The following is an 18,090-nucleotide window of genomic DNA, read 5'->3' on the forward strand; positions in this document are numbered from 1 at the left end:
AGTGCCTTATAAAGCCTCAGCATCACATCACTACTCTTATATTCTAGACCTCTTGAAATGAATGCTAACATTCGATGTGCCTTCCTCAATACTGACTCTACCTGCAAGTTAATCTTTAGAATCTTCTGCACAAGGACTCCCAATTTTCTTTGCATCTCAGATTTTTGGATTTTCTCCTCATTTAGAAAACAGTCTAGACATTTATTTCTTCTACCAAAGTGCAGGAGGATGCATTGTCCAACATTGTATTTCATTTGCCACTTTCTTATCAATTCTTCTAATCAATCTTAAGAGCCTTCTTGTGTCCTCAACACTACCTGTCCCTCCGTCAATCATATCATCTGCAAACATGGCAACAAACCCATCTATTCCATCATCTAAATCACTGATATACAGCATAAAAAGAAGCGGTCCCAACACCGACCCCTGTGGAAAACCACTAGTCACTGGCAGCCAACCAGAAAGGATCCTTTTATTCCCACTCACTGCTTCCTACCATTCAGCAATTCTCTAACCGTGCTAGTAACTTTCCTGTAATTCCATGGGCTCTTAACTTGTTAAGCTGCCTCATGTATGGAACCTTGTCAAAGGCATTCTGAAAGTCCAAATATACATCATCCACTGCATCGTCCTTATCTATCCTACTTGTAATCTCCTCAAAGAATTCCAACAGGTAAGGCTTTCCCTTAAGGGAACCATGCTGACTCTGTCCTATCTTGTTCTGTGTCAACAAGTACTCCATAACCTCGTTCTTAACAATTGACTCCAACATCTTACCAACCACTAAGTTCAGGCTACCTGGTCTACAGTTTGCTTTCTACCGCTTTCCTTCTTTCTTAAAGAGTGGAGTGACATTTGCAATTTTCCTGTCCTCTGGCATTTCCTTTACCTTAAGCTCCCTAATCCCCTCCAGTTCATTACATAACACCCAATTCAGTATAGCTGATCCCCGATTAGGCTCAATGACAAGCTGCTCGAAAAAGCCTTCTGGGTTGCGGGCTGGTTTGCTAAAGCTTTTGGGAAGATTTTAAGATTAATTTGGCAGGTGGATGGGAACTGGAATGATAGGCCTGAGAATGGGTCAGTCGGTATAAAATTTGATGCCGTGTGTAGTGAGATTGTGAGATGACAGGGCAAAATTGCATTCAGTTGAATGAGGTGAAATGTAACATAGGGGCAAAACAGAAAAAGGTGATGAATACAGGACTGAAGATTTTATATTTGAATGCACGAAGTATACAAAATAAGGTAGATGATCTTGTAGCACATTTAGAGATTGGCAGCTATTACATTATGGGCATCACTAAGATGTGGGAGCTTAACATCCAAGGATACATCTTGTATCAAAAGGACAGGTAAGTAGGCAAAAAGGGTGGTGTGGCTCTGTTTGTTAAAAAGTGAAATCAACTCCTTATAAGGAGGTGATATAGGATCAGAAGATGTAGAATCCTTGTGGGCACAGTTAAGAAACTGCAAGGGTAAAAGGGCCCTGATGGGAGTTTTATATAGGCCCCTGAACTGTAGCCAGGATATGGAATATAAATTTCAATGGGAAATAGAAAAGGCATGTAATAAGGGGAATACTCCGATAGTCATGGGGAATTTCAATATGCAGTGACTGTAGATTGAGAAACCAGTTTGGTGCTGAATCCCAAGAAGACAGGGAATTTATAGAATACCTACAGGATGGCTTTTAAGAACAGTTTCTGGTTGAGATCACTGGGGAAAGGCAATTCTGCATTGGGCGTTGTGTAATGAACCAGATTTGATTAGTGATCTTAAGGTAAAATTATTTTTGGGAAGCAGTGATTATAATATGAGAGAAATTAACCTGCTGTTTGAAAGGGAGAAGATAGAGTCAGATGTGTCAGTATTATAGGGAGCTGGCCAAAGATGATTGGAAGGGGACACTAGCAGGGATGATGTCAGAACAGCAATGGCTGGAGTTTCTGGGGCAATTGGAAGGTGCAGGGTAGATACATCCCAAAGATGGACAAGTATTCTAAAGGGAGGATGAAGCAACTGCCGAGGGAAGTCAAAGGCAGCTTAAAAGCAAAAGAGGGCATATAGTATAGTAAAAAATTAATGGGAAGTTAAAGGTTTGCGATACTTTTAGGGCAACTGAAAAAAAACCATGAGGAGAGAAAGATGAAATATGAAGGTAAACTAGCTGTTAGTATCAAAGAGAATTCCAAAAGAATTCTCTTTTTGAAATATATAAAGAGTAGTAGGGAGGATCCAGTGGAGGTTCATAAGAATGACTCCAGGAATGAAAGGATTAATGTATGAGGAGTGTTTGTTGGCCTATATTCACTGGGGTACAATGCGGGGTGAATCTCATGGAAACCTATCTATTATTGAAAGGCTTAGATAGAGTAGATGTGGCAAGAATGATTCCTATAGTGAGTGAACCTATAGGGTAGATTCACTTCAGTGAGTACACCCTCAGAACTGAAGGTCATCCATTTAAAACAGATAAAAAGGAATTTCTTCAGCCAGAGGGTGGTATATCTGTGAAACTCATTGCCACAGATGGCTGTGGAGGGCAAGTCATTGGGTATATTTAAAGCAGAGGTTGATAGGTTCTTGGTTAGTCAGGATTTCAGTGGCTATGTGGAGAAGGCAGGAGAATGGGGTTGAGAGGGTAATAAATCAGCCATGATAGAACGATGGGACAAACTCGATCAGCCGAGTGGCCTAATTCTGCTCCCAAGTCTTATGTTCTCTCATGGTATTCCTTTTATACAATTTCATTGCTGTCCTTAAACTTTTTCTTTTATTGTTAGAGTTTGCTTTCTTGGATGCCTAATACAAAGACAATCTCATGCTTACACACCTCCTAAAGAGGTAACTGAGACAATAAATTAGTTAGAAATCTTGACTTGATTTTATTTCTTTGACTAGTACTTATCCCTTGAAGTCCCATTTCTGCCCTGCAGATGACATTATAGATTTGAGATCACATTTGTGTTATTAACAGTCCAATCTATTTGTTCTAGTTTTGTGTGCTATAAACAAATGCCACTCGGTACTGACCTCAGTTTTGTCTGGTTTGAACCCATTCGACATGTACACTCAAAGTATAGAAACGTTTCAATTATCTGCAATTGGTTTTCATTTAAGAATTTGGCAGATCTTTATTTTATTAGTTATCTAATCTAATGATGTTTATAGTGCTCTAATTAATTATTCTCCAATTTGCACATCAGTAGATGAAAGATATTCAAGTGGCACATTGTTCCCGCCCCCCCCAAAATAATGTTGGCAGAGTTGTTCCATTAATGATGTATGAACCTGCCGTATGTGGATTGAGAATGATTAAGAAATTTTAGGAGGCTATCCATGTAATAGAAAAACAGTACTATCTGAGAGATGTTTAATTCATGTAGCCCTAAGGATAATCTGGATTTTTTGTATTTACTCAGAAAAAAGTAAGCAATATTTGCAAAGATGATTGAAACAGCCTGTCTCAGAGGTAGTGAGGATATTCGACTTAGAGGCACAGTATGGAGAAGGACCTGTTATCGTAAGTAATAAATTTGCTATAAACAGTGGACAAGCACATGATCACTACAACACCACAATGCACTGAAGTACCTTCCTCTCGCCACAGTATGTTTGCAACTGCAGCATCAGAGATTGGAGAAAGCCAGACAATGATTTAAAAAAAAAAGGGAAAAAAATGTCAAAAATTTCATTCATTCACACATGCAAAGAGCTGTTTACATTTACATTTATAAACATTCATTAAAAATAAGATACATTTCAGCCTTATATGTGTTTCAGATGGTTCTACTACCTTAAATTACTTAAAGCGTGCCTTCTATAGATTGAAGGAGGAAGGTGGGAATGGCTGGCACTTTGCTACCAGTATTCCATAACTCACGAGAGCGGTATTTTCCCTGTAATACTGTCTCATCCTGGGAGAGTTGCTTTTAAGTGCATCACAGGAATATGACTTGGACCAGACCTTGTTCAATTTGTTAAATTTGTGTCCTTCTCTCTTGTAGTGATGCTCCAGTAAATACACAATTTGAAATGGCAATGGATATGAGCAGAAGGAAGATGGTTCTGGTCAAATATGTTTTAGGCAGATTGGTAAGGGCAGGAGTGGGTAAGTAAGATTTTTATCACTTGTGTAGGATATTTTTGGTGCGCTTGAAAATAGCCATTTTGTTATCGTGGCTCTGGTGAAAATTCTGGTGATTGGAGGGATTTACAGTAAGCTCTGTGCCTAGGAAGTGCTTAATTACAGCAATTTGAGGAGTTTGGAAAGGAAAGAGGGTTTACAGGATGGAAGTGTATTTTTGGAAGTTAAAATTTAAGACACCAGATTTCAAGGAGAGGGTGTCATACCTAGAGGTGGAACTATTAGAAGATTTAGATGCTCGAAGGAGTGGAAAGTGCCAGAAGAGTAAGGGATGAAATGAGGTGAAATTTGGTGATAACTTGCATGACCCTATTAATCTATTTGAACTTATATTTTCAGCAGAAATTAGTTATTCCATCTACATTTTGACATGGCCCTAGGTAAAGCAGAAAACGTAACGTGCACAGATTAGAATAATCTCCACACTAAAATTCTAAACCATGTAACATGTCTTCAGGCTGTGAACTCAAGTGGTTCTAGATCATAGCTACCCAATGCAAATGGATTTAATAACTTCAATTTGATTTCAACAAGCATAATATTGAGTGATTCCATCACCACACAGAACTCTAAGCATCAGTCCATTGCAAAGAATAGTGATTTTAGACTGCTTAACTATTTCACTCCATTACAGATGAAATCAACATAGTTAACTTTGTTAAACAACAGTTTAATCAAGAGGGGAGGTGCATTTTTGAAGCATTTTAAATTATATATTATGACATTTCAGACTGTGGATCTCTACGGATATCATGAGTAGTGTATTTCCTGGAGTCAATGGCTTTAGATCAACTCTCAGAGCACAACAGAACAGAACTAATCTAGGAACACAGAACATATAACAGCAGAGAATAGTATAGGCCCTTCAGCCCATGATGTTGTGCTAACACTTTAACCTACTCTACGATCAAATTGACCCTTCCCTCTCACATAACTTTGCATTTTCTTTCATCCATGTGCCTATTTAACAGATTCTTAAATGTCCCTAATGTCTTTGCATCTACCATCAACCCTGGCAGTGCGTTCCATGCATCTACTATTTTTTTGTGTAAAAACATAGCTCTGATGTGTCCCCTGTACTTCCCACCAAACCCCTTACAGTTATGCCCCCTCATATTAGACATTTCCACCCTGGGAAAAAATATCTGGCTATCTATGACTCTTATCACTTTGCACACTTCTATCAAGACGCCTCTCATTCTCCTTTGCTCCAAAGAGTATAGCCCTAGCTCACTCTACCTTTTCTCATAACACATGCAATCCAATCCAGGCAGCATCCTGGTAAATCTTCCCTGCGCCCTCTCTAAAGCTGTCACATTCTTCCAATAATGAGGCAACCAGAACTGAATACAATACTCCAAATGCAGCCTGAACAGAATTTTACAGAGCTGCAACATTACTTTGCTGCTCTTGAAGGCCAACTCACCATTTTTAACTACCCTATCAACCGGTGCTGCAAATTTGTGGGATTTGTGGATGTGGACCTCAAGATCTCGCTGTTCCTCCACACTTATAAATCTTGTCATTAACCCTGTATTCTGCCTTCAAATTTGATATTTGAAAGTGAATGACTTCACTCTTTTCTGCATTGAACTCATTTACCATTTCTCAGCCAAGTTCTTCATCCTATCAAAGTCCCGATGTAACCCTACACCAACCTTCTACACTACCCACAACACTATCAATCTTTGTCATTTGCAAACTTACTAACCCACCCTTCCACTTCCTCATCTAAATCATTAATAAAAACCACAAAAAGCAATGATCCCAGAACAGAGCCCTGTACAATACCATTAGTCACCGACCTCCTAGCAGAATACACTCTATGCACTACCACCTTCTTCCTTCTCTGGGCAAGCTAATTCTGTATCCACTCAGCCAAGCTTCCCTGAATCCAATGCTTCCTGACTTTCTGAATGAGTCTACTGTGGAGAACCTTGTCAAATGCATACTAAAATCTATATGCACCACATTCACTGATCTGCTGTTGTCAATTTACTTTGCCACCTCCTCACAGAATTCAGTCAGGCTCATGAGATAACATCTGCCTCTCACAAAACCACGTCGACCTTCGCTAATCAGACTATGTATCTTCAAATACTCATAAAGCCTTTCACTAAGAATAATCTCCAACGGTTTGCCCACCATTGATGTAAGACTCACAAGACTCATCTTCTTTGTGATTTTTATAAATGACCTGGATGAGGAAGTGGAGAGATGGGTTAGTAAATTTGCTGATGACACAAAGGTTGGGGGTGTTGTGAATTCTGTTAGAGGTTACAGTGGGACATCGATAGGATGCCAAACTGGACTGCAAAGTGGCAGATGGAGTTCAACACAGTTAAGTGTGAGGTGGTTCATTTTGGTAGGTCAAATATAATGACAGAATATAGTATTAATGGTAAGAGTCTTGGCAGTGTGGAGGATCAGAGGGGATCTTGGGGTCCAAGTCCATAGGACACTCAAAGCTGTTGTGCAGGTTGACTGTGTGGTTAAGAAGGCACGTGGTGCATTGGCCTTCATCAACCATGGGATTGAGTTTAAGAGCTGAGAGCTAATGTTACAGCTTTATAGGACCTTGGTCAGACCCCAGTTGGAGTACTGTGCTCAGTTCTGGTCACCTCACGACAGGAAAGATGTGGAAACCATAGCAAGGGTGCAGAGGAGACTTACAAGGATGTTGCCTGGATTGGGGAGCATGCTGTATTAGAGTAGGATGAGTGAACTTGGCCTTTTCTGCTTGGAGTGACAGAGAGTGAGAGGTGACCTGATAAAGGTGTATAAGATGATGAGAGGCATTGATCATGTGGATAGTCAAAGGTTTTTTCCCAGGGCTGAAGTAGCTAACATGAGAGGGCACAGTTTTAAGGTGCTTGGAAGTAGGTACAGAGGAGATGTCAGGGCTAAGTTTTTTACGCAGAGAGTGGTGAGTGTGTGGATTGGGCTGCCGGCGATGATGGTGGAGGCGGGTCTTTTAAGAGACTCCTGCATAGGTATATGGAGCTTAGAAAAATAGAGGGCTATGGGTAACCCTAGGTAATTTCTAAAATAAGTACATGTTTGGCACAGCATCGTGAGCCAAAGGGCCTGTATTGTGCTGTAGGTTTTCTATGTTTCTAAGTCTATAATTTTATAATTCCCAGGGTATTCCCTATGACCTTTCTTGAATAAAGGAATGATGCTTGCCACTCCCAGTCATCTAGGACTACATCCATGGTCAGTAAGGATGCAAACATCATTGAAAACAGGCACAACAATTTCTTCCCTTACTTCCTGTTGTAACCTGGAATTTATCCCATCCAACGCTATCTATCTTAATGTTTTTCAAAAGTTCCAGCACATCCTTTTTCTTAGCCTCAACATGTTCAAGCATCTCAGCCTGTTTTATGCTGACCTCACATTTGTCAGTGTCCCTCTCACTGAGAACACTGAAGTAAAGTCTTCGTTAAGGACCTCCGCTACCTCCTCCAACTCCAAGCACGTTTCCACTTCTATCCCCAATCGGTCCTAACCTTACTCTAGGTACCCTCCTATTCTTCACATATCTTTGAATGTCTCCGAAATCTCCTTCATCCTACTTGAAAAGGCCTTCCCATGCCGCTTTCTACTTCTCCTAAATCAATCTTAAGCTCTGTCCTGGCCTTCTTGTAACTGTCCAGAGCCCTGTCTTGCTTCCTAAACCTCAAGTATGTTTCTTTCTTCCTCTTGACTAGATGTTCCACCTCTTTTCAACCATGGTTGTTTCATCCTACCATCCTTTCCCTGTCTCCATTATGCATTTCCTTGAGTACATATGTTCCCAATTTATGCTCCCAAGTTCCTCCCTAATAACATCGTAACTCAGCCTCCCCCAGTTAAATACTTTCCTATACCGTCTGCTCCTATCCCTGTCCAAGGTAATGGTAAAGATCAGGGAGTTCTGGTCACTGTCTCTGAAAAACTCACCCACTTTAACCTGACCAGGCCCATGGCCTAGTACCAGACCTAGAATGGCCTCTCTTCTATTCAGCCTGTCTACATATTGTGTCAGAAATCCATCCGGGTCACACTGAACAAGTTCCACCCCAACTATACCTTTTGCATTAAGGGGATGCCAATCAATATTAGGGAAGTTGAAGTCACTCAATGACAACAACCCTGTTATTTTTGCATCTGTCCAAAATATGCCGCCTGATCTGCGCTGCAATGTCTTTAGAAAACCCCCAATAGAGTGATTGTTGCCTTCCTATTTCTGACATCCGCCCTCACTGATTCAGTCGATGATCCCTCCACGAAGTCCTCTCTTTCTGCAGCTTTGAATTTATCCCTAATCAGCAAAGCTACCCCACTTCTTTTACCTCCTTCCCTGTCTCTTTTGAAACCTCTAAACACCCTGGAACTACTTATGTTCTTGTCACAGCTAAGTTTCTGTGATATCCACAACATCAGAGTTCCATGTACTGACCCATGCTCTAAGTTCTTCACTCTTGTTTCTGGTACTTGCATTAAAATAGACACATTTGAACCATCCCACTAACTGCAATTAAGCCCTTTTCAACACATGAATATGGGAGGTCCATCTTCCTACCAGACAAATAGAACAGCTAAGGAGAGCGGGAGAACTCAAATAATTAGGTTCTCTGAGTCAATAAATCTAACAGGTACTGTCTGTCATATTCTATAAAATTGATCATAATTATTTCAAAAACAAAGTTATTCATCCTAGTTTATCCTCCTTTCTTAACTGACAACAATCATCTTATAGATTATTGTGGAATGGCAAATTTAAGAAATGATGGTGACCAGAAACCTTTCTGGTATATTGTTGATATATTACAAACAAAAAGGTACAAAGGTGATATAAAGGTTATAATTCCCTTTAAGGGTTTGATGATTTACTATTAAATTATTCAAAGCCTCACAGAAAGAATATTAAATCATTCTTAGTTGTTCAATGTATAAATGGTAATTTGTCATAAAAATTCAGTTAATTGACTATTGACTATTTTACTTTAATTTTTATCAGGAATTAAATGTTTAATCAGTTATTTATGAATATGCTGTCTATGAGATCAGGTCTAGCTCCAGACTACTGGAGCCACTGTCAGTCTGTATTAGACAAATACAATGAAAAGGACAGGAGATAGGATAGATGGCAGGCATTTTATTTAGCAAGATGTAGCTAACATTATCCTGCAAGGACATGTGTAGAATGCAAAATGATGTATTGTGTAGATAGACTCTTGAATGGAGTGCCATTCATCAAGATTTATCAATAACAGGACTCCCACACTATAGAAGGACTGGATAGGAAAGAGTTTGTCAAATATGTTCAGTCTAGTTTCCTTAATCAGGACATAGAAGTCCCAAACAGAGAGAGTGTGACACTAGATCTCTTATTAGGGAATGAGGCAGGACAGGTGACAGAAGCTTGTTTAGGGGAACAGTTTGTATGTCCTGAAGTCCCAACCAGAGAGAGTGTGACACTAGATCTCTTTTTAGGGAATGAGGCAGGGCAGGTGACAGAAGCTTGTTTAGGGGAACACTTTGATCATAATACCATCAGCTTCAAGGTAACTATGAAAAAGGTCTGGACCTCAGGTTGAGCTTCTAAATTGGAGAAAGGCCAATTTTGATGGCATCAGAAAAGAACTGGCAAGTGTGGATTGGGACAGGTTATTTTCTGGCAAAAGTATTCTTGGTTACTGGGAGACCTTCAAAACTGAAATTTGAGATTACAGAGTTTGTACTTTCCTGTCAGAATAAAAAAAATGCAAGGATACAGCTTTAGGGAACTTTGGTTTTCAAAAGATACTGAGGTTCTGGTTAAGAAAAAGAAGGAGGTGCATAGTAGGTGTAGACAGGCGGGAACAAATGAGGAACTTGTGTATAAGAAATGCAAGAGAACATTTAAGAAGGAAATCGGGAGGGCTAAAAGAAGACAGAGGTTGCTGAAGTAGACAAGATGAAGGAGAATCCTAAGGGCTTCTGCAGATATACTAAGAGCAAAAAGATAGCAAGAGACAAACATGGTCCTCTGGAACATCAGAGTGTTAATATATACATGGAGTCGAAAGAGATGGGGGAATATCTTAAATGGAGTTTTTGCACCTGTATTTACTCAGGAGATGGATATAGAGTCCATAGATATTTAGATAGACGGGGGCTGGTTAGGGATAGTTAACATGGCTTTGTGCTTGGTGAGTCATGTCTAATCCATTTTATGGGTTTTTTTTTCCAGAAAGATCCCAGGAAGATTGATGAAAGTAAGGCAGTGGATATTGTCTGTGTGGACTTTAGCAGAGCCTTCAACGAAGTCCCAAATGGGAAATTGATCAGAAAGGTTGCCACTAGGCATTCAAGATGAGGTAGTAAATTGGATTAGTTATTAGTTTCATGGAATAAGCCAGAGTGTGGTTGTAGATGGTTACCTCTCTGACTGAAGGTTTGTGACTAGTGGACTTGTGACTCGGTGCTGGGTCCATTGTTGTTTGTCATCTATTTCAATGATCTCAATAACATGGTTAACTTGATCAGCAAATTTGTGGATAACACCAAGATTGTGGATGGTAAAGAAGACTATCAAAGCTTGCAGTGGGATCTGAACCAGCTGGAAAAATGGGCTGAAAATGGCAGATGGAATTTAATGCAGACAAGTGTGAGGTGTTATACTTTGGGACAACCAACCTGGATTGGTCTTGCATGGTGAGCGGTAGGGCACTGAGGCATGTGATAGAACAGAGGTATCTGAGAATACTAATACATAATGCCCTGAAAGTGGTATCACAGGTATATATGGTTGTAAAGAAATCTTTTGACACATTGGCCTTCATAAACTAATGTACAGAGTAGAGGAGTTGGGATGTAATGTTGAAATTGTGTAAGATGCTGTTGAGACCTAATTTGGAGAATTGTGTCCAGATTTGGTCAACTACCTACAGGTAAGATGTAAATAAGATTGAAAGAATGCAGAGAAAATTTATAAGGATGTTGCCAGTGCTTGAAAACCTGAGTTATAGAGAAAGGCTTTCTCTATAACTCAGAGAAGTTTGGGACTTCATTCTCTAGAATGTAGAAGGTTGATGGGAGATGTGATAGAGGTGTACAAAATTATGAGGTTCATAAAAAGGGTAAATGCAAGTAGTCTTTTTCCACTGATGTTGGGTGAGACTAGAACTAGAGGTTATGGATTAAGCGGAACATGAGGGAAAAATTTTTCACTCAGAGCATGGTGAGAGAGTGGATTGAACTGCCAGCGCAAGTGGTGAATATGGGGCTGATTTCAATACTTAAGAGAAGTTTAGATAGGTATATGGATGGGAAGGAGTGGGATGGGTATGGAGGGCTACGGACCAGGTGCAGGTTGATGAGACTAGACAGATTATTGGTTCAGCACAGACTACATGAGCTCTTTCTGTGCTGTAGTGTTCTATCAATCTATGACTCTATAGTATCACAAGAGAATGATTGAAATGAAGAAATTTGGAGGAGGTGGTTGTATGACACAAATGTGTTTGAACAGATCAAAAAGTATTTCCAGTGTTTTTCTGGGTTATTACATAAATTGATTAAATAAGTCTGCTAAGCTCTTAATGGTTTCTTCTGAGCAACTGCTTAAAAATACATTGATAGAAAAAATTTGGTTTAGATAAAATTAACAGTGTGATTTTAAAACAGGCTACTCTAACTGGGCTCATGGAAGCTGTGTGGCATATAACACGTATCATAAAAGGCTTTTAATTTAAATTCTACAGGATCTAAAATTAAATGAAAAGCCTTCCGGCTTAACAAGTAATAAGAACACAAAGCAATAAGTAGAACCATGATACAATACATAAAAGTGCAAATGGCATCTCAGAGGAAGGGATTGTTGACTAGAAGTGTTGTGCAGTCAATTGGCTTTAATGCTGCTTTGGTGTGCAGTTTGAGTGTAGCTAGCAATTTTGAAGAAAAAAGATTAGTTGGTCCTAGGTCAAGGTATTTCAAAGTTTTTTGTGGTGAGTTAAGGGAAGTCTCTTACATCTTCCGGCCAAACAAAAATTCCCGTCAAGAATTCATTGTGTCATGGAGGTAACAGTAGTCCCCTTTAGAACTACAATTACGCTGTTCACAACATTCCCTCGAATATTTTTTACAGCTGCATGGACCAACCACTGCTCTAAGCAGGAAATGTTTATACGGACTGAACTCTGCGTAGCATTTTAAATGTTTTTTTGGTAACATGCATACTATGAATATTTAGAATGAAAATTTAAAAATCACATACTTTTGATTTTATTTATTAATGGTAGGGTATAATAAAATACAGTACGTTAAGGAAAATTTTTCATGTTTTGTAAACCTTTTTCTAGCGATGTTCAGTTCTAGCTGTGTGGGAACAGAGGCAACGAGTGCAGGAGCATTTCAGTTACTATACAGCCGCACAGCAGCATAGCTTAGAGGGAACAGTGGCTGCTCATCACCAAGTACAAGATGCATGACATTCTTAGTATATGGGCCAGCCAGTTGCTTTGTAAAATGGAACGGCAGTCGTACTACAGCAGGAGCCAACGTTGTAGATAAAAGTGGACCCCTGCTCCAAATCATTGGGTGTGCTGTTTCCCCTTTCAAAAGTCCATTTGAAAATTGAAAATGTTAAGTGAAGTTTATCCTCTTGATTTTCAGTTAATGGGAAATAGGAGTTGGACATTTGGGAAAATACCCTTTGAGAAATGAGAGAATTGATAGCAAGAGGAGTTTGCTTTGCCATGAATAGATTTAAACAGATCAAACAAAATTTGGTCACGCTGAGATCAGAAAGGACATGATAATTTGTGAATGTTATGACACAGGCTGTCGAATTTATGAAGTTTAGGTTTGGTGTTGGATTGGAGCCTGGCTTGTAGAGCACTGAAGATATAAAAAGAACAAAATATTGCTTCACTAGATGCAATGTTGAAGAAGGCAATGTTAAAAATGTTGAATTGAGGTAGTTTTTGATTTAAGAAATATGGAAAAGAGAGTTCTGTACTTCATTAGAGTTTAGTCACACTGACTTTCTTTTCTTATAATTTGTATTAGATTAATAGACCCTATCATGTTCCTACTTAAATTTTATTATAAAATTCTAATTGAAAAAAAGACTTTTTTGAACAGACCTTGCTGGGTTTAGCAACCTTATTATTCATCAAATTTGAAAAACGAATTTTGCTCACCCCACATCGCTTTCCTTGTACAAAATATTTAAAATTTGCCATGATTAAGACTTACAGGTGTATAGATTTTGGAATTAGTTCTGTTAATTTATGACCAAAGCAACTTTACTAGATTTCAGATTAAAGACTATCTAATTTCAAATAAACTTTCATCTGTTTATTCTGTGTTTGTAGTATTCCAACTCTCTGTGGCATACAGTCCTCTCATGCTAACATCCAATGTAACTAAAAACAGATGTTATTTTGATTATTTTCTTACACCAAATAAGCTTTGGAGAAAGTTCAATCATAACAAGTAGTTTAATGCATTTTAAACATACGAGTCTTTCGAGCTGAATCCTCAACAAAAAGTGAAGAGATATCTTCATCAACTCCTGCATCATTCTTCGCAATACAAGTATATGCCCCAGTGTCTTCGAATCGTACACTGTTAATGTGAATTTCACCTCCATTTGCTGTAGTAGAAACACAGAATACAACAAACAAAAATGCACAAAACAATAATTCTGCATTGATGGGCACCATTTAGACATCATAGCAGCATTTATATAGCATTTTTAATGTAGTAAAGCATCTCAAGATGTTGCACGAGAATAATTATCATACTAAATTTGATACAAGACTATGTGAAAAGCCATTAAGGAAGATAAAAGAAAACTTGGACTATTTTTTTAAAGAATGTATTGAAGGATAAAGGGAATGAAGTGGAAGATTAAGGTAAAAATTCTAGGACTTTACATAGGTTTTGGAATAGCTATTAATTGAAAGAAAGGAATGTACAAAGGGAATATAGGAAACGGAGGACAGTTCAAGAAGTTTACTTTATAATTCCTCAAAGTAATGATTTGATCTGTATGAACAGTATGCAAGACAAGCTTTTCACTGTATCTCAGTACAGATGACATAATATTCCAACTGCAGTTCAAGAGCTAGAATTGAAGGCCATACAATGATTTGAACATGATGATATAAGTTTTAAAATTGAATTTTTAACTTTTAAAAGTGGGAGCTCATAACCAGATCTACCTTTACATGACCAAGGACCTGATTTCTTTTGATTTCTTTTCATTGTTGAAGTGCTGGATTTGATGACATTTTTGGCAAACATCTTTTGAAGAAGTTGCTGACGCCAATGTTAGAAAGAAACCAAACTAGCACATAAAACTGAAACTAGGTTAATGACAATGTAAGTTAATGTGGTCAGTGCTGAATGTTGTTAGATCTCATTAATCTGTGGAAAAACTTGACTCAATTGCCATCAGGACTTTCTGAAAGGTAGCAGTTAGAAAAAAAAATCAATATGCAGAGAAAACTAAGTTATGTGCAAAGTTATCGGTATACTCTGTAGGCATTTTAAAGTGGAATTCAATGTTAACTCTTGCCCTTAAACATAATAATTATACAAGATCCATATTTATGAACCATAATTTCTCAGCCAGATCTAGTGACAACCCATTGATGTGCAGTAGGTCATGAACCATCTCTAGAAGTTAAAGATCTACAAATTCACATCTGTTTTTTTTCCACCAGCAGTATTTTAATTCTTTGTTCATTGTGTATGGAGTGACATCATTTTCCTTGCTATTTTCCCTTGCAGCAATGCCTGTGAAATTTAAGTCACACTGTCCTGAAATGCTTGCCAGTGTCTATATTGCATTAGGAGTTTGAGGAGATTTGGTAGGTAGGTATGTCACCAAAGACTCTAGCAAATTGCTACAGATATACGGTGGAGAGCTCTATAATGGTTGCTCCAGTGCACAAGATTGTGAGAAGCTGCAGAGGGTTGTAGATTTAGCCAGTTCCATCACATGCACAAGCCTCTTTCACATTGACGTCATCTTCAAAAGGCAGTGCCTCTAGAAGGTGGCATCCTTCATTGAGGACTCACATCTGGGACAAGCCCTTTTCTCATTATTATCATCTGGGAGGAGGTAGAGGTGCCTGATGATGCACTCTCTCTGTTTTAGTAACACTTTCCTCCTCTTCATCATCAGTTTTCTGAATGGTCCACGAGTTCAGGAACAACTGCCTCAGTAACCTTCCTTTGCACCACTTATTTATTCTAATTTTTATTGAAACTTGAAAGGAGGCATGGGATCCAAGTGGAAATTGCTTTATGGATCCAGAACTGGCTTGCCCACAGAAGGCAAAAAGTGGTTGTAGACGAGTTATATTCTGCATGGAGGTCGGTGACCAGTGGTGTGCCTCAGGGATCTGTTCTGGGACCCCTTCTCTTCGTGATTTTTTTATAAATGACCTGAATGAGGAAGTGGAGGGATGGGTTAGTAAATCTGCTGACGACAAAGGTTGGAGGTGTTGTGGATAGTGTGGAGGGCTGTCAGAGGTTACAGCGGGACATCGATAGGATGCAAAAATGGGCTGAGAAGTGACAGATGGAGTTCAACCCAGGTACGTGTAAGGTGGTTCATTTTGGTACGTCAAATATGATGGCAGAATATAGTATTAATGGTAAGACTCTTGGCAGTGTGGAGGAGCAGAGGGATCTTGGAGTCCGAGTCCATAGGACACAAAAAGCTGCTGCGCAGATTAACTCTGTGGTTTAGAAAGCATACGGTGTATTGGCCTTCATCAATCATGGGATTGAGTTTAGGAGCTGAGAGGTAATGTTGGAGCTATATGGGACCCTGGTCAGACCCCACTTGGAGTATTGTGCTCAGTTCTGTTCGCCTCACTACAGGAATGATGTGGAAACCATAGAAAGGGTGCAGAGGAGATTTACAAGGATGTTGCCTGGATTGGGGAGCATGCCTTATGAGAATAGGTTGAGAGAACTCGGCCTTTTTTCCTTGGAGTGACGGAGGATGAAAGGTGACCTGATAGAGGTGTATAAGATGCTGAGAGGCATTGATCGTGTAGATAGTCAGAGGCTTTTCCCCAGGGCTGAAATGGCTAGCATGAGTGGGCACAACTTTAAGGTGTTTGGAAGTAGGTACGGAGGAGATGTCAGGGGTAAATTTTTTTATGCAGAGAGTGGTGAGTGCGTGGGATAGGCTACCGGTGACTGTGATGGAGGCGGATACGATAGGGTCTTTTAAGATATCCCTGGATAGGTACATGGAGCTCAGAAAAATAGAGGGCTGTGGGTACCCGAGGTCATTTCTCAGGTAAGGACATGTTTGGCACAGCTTTGTGGGCTGAAGGGCCTGATTGTGCTTTAAGTTTTCTATGTTTTGTAGTACTACTTGTGTGTTGCATTGCAATGCTGCCACAAACAGCAAATTTCATAACATGTCAGTGATAATAAACCTGATTCTGATGTGCCTGTTATTGAACTGTTTTAGAACAACTATGAGCAAACCTGAGCCTTTGATGAGAAAACCTTTGGAAAGGTTTCCTTTACTTCTCTCCTCTCCTTTGAATCCCTGCCCCACAATACTATTTCCTCCCAGCCTTTCTCTCACCCCCAACTCTTTGATCACACTTGCATCTATCAATTTTGCCTTGACCCTCAAATCCCTGATGGAGATCTAAATTCAGCCTGAACTCTGTCTGCAACATCAGTCCTGACCCCTGATCTTGACCCCTGCCTCCACAATACACCATCCAACTCCAATAAAACCTCAATCCAACACCCATCTGAGACTGCACTTTTGTGGTGAACAGTCAGATGAATCCATATTTGGGAGTCAGATAGGTATGTGAGGGCTTCTATTGATGGGGAAGGTAGGTGAGGCATTCAAAAGGGGAAAGAGATAGGCTAATTAGGCCACTGTGCAGTCTCTTCTGTAGATGAGGCAGATGTGGGATGTTCTTGCTCCTGTGTACCCAAGGCTCCATTGTGATTTCACTGAATGTGTCAATGAGGTTCTCAGTACCACCCCAAATACTCCTTTTCTGCCTTTAGTGTTCATCAGCCAGAGATTTCTGAGAGTTGATGGGAAAACTGCATTTCTTCAAGGAGGTTTTGAGTCTAATGTTTAATCTTCTGATAACTTGGTAAGCTCCTCCCACAAAGGAATGCACAATGCAACCTTGGTTTTGGGAGCCTGGTGTTTGGCATACAAATAACTGAGTGTAACCAGAGCCTGGAAGACATTGCTTTGAAAGTCCTTCCAGTGAATATTGAGGATTTTGCAAAGATAATGTTGGTGTTATTATTCCAGCAAAGGCTACTTTTAGCAGTCCAGGTCTTAGAAGTGTTAAGAAGAGCAGCTATCAGTGCTGTTCAGCTCATAGTTTTGTGCTTGATTCGAAGTATTTCAAGATTAGCTTTAGTTGTCACTGTATATCAACACATACAGTGAAATGCATTGTCTGTGTCATGAATGTACTGGAGGCAACCCACAATAGACGCAATGCTTCTGGCGCCAACATAGCAAGCCCGCAAATTACTAACTCTAACACATATGTCTCTTCAAATACCTTTTTCATTAACTGAGCAAAGTCTGCATTGGCAACATTGGAGGTACGGTAGTGGTCAATTTCATCACTGAATTTTGCCTTAGTCAGAGTTGGTTCTTGTGATATCAGATGTGGGCCATTATTAGCAGGGTAGGACACGAGTAAGGCATCCTTCCTGTTATATCCAGGTGCTTAAGTACTTACGTCTTTGTGCAAAGAATGTGGGGCCCACATACAACATGAGCACATGTCTAGTTGGAAATACTAATTCAAACTCTGCCAGACTGGACTAAAAATAAACTCCATATCTGTCTCATTGCATAGTGGATTGGATTTTGGTCAATTTTTGTACAAGTTATCTGAATTCTGTCTTAAATTGACACCAAGATCATTTGCAAAATTAGA

The 18,090-nt window shown here is 39.5% G+C and overlaps 1 protein-coding gene across 4 annotated transcripts in view; it reads right to left on the reverse strand.

The window, feature by feature from the left end:
• Positions 1 to 18,090, reverse strand: part of LOC134348885 (follistatin-related protein 5-like) — a 688,665-nt gene that overhangs the window by 25,801 nt on the left and 644,774 nt on the right. For 3 of the 4 annotated variants that reach the window (XM_063052680.1, XM_063052678.1, XM_063052677.1), the window contains 2 exons: positions 13,644 to 13,778; positions 3,598 to 3,624 (listed from right to left, as the gene is read on the reverse strand). In XM_063052680.1, the coding sequence (XP_062908750.1) occupies positions 3,598 to 3,624; positions 13,644 to 13,778 (162 nt within the window). The remainder of the gene's footprint in view (positions 1 to 3,597; positions 3,625 to 13,643; positions 13,779 to 18,090) is intronic. The other variant, XM_063052679.1, reaches the window with a different exon arrangement.

Source organism: Mobula hypostoma, chromosome 7 (assembly GCF_963921235.1).
Source record: "Mobula hypostoma chromosome 7, sMobHyp1.1, whole genome shotgun sequence".
Taxonomy (NCBI): Eukaryota; Metazoa; Chordata; class Chondrichthyes; order Myliobatiformes; family Myliobatidae; genus Mobula; species Mobula hypostoma.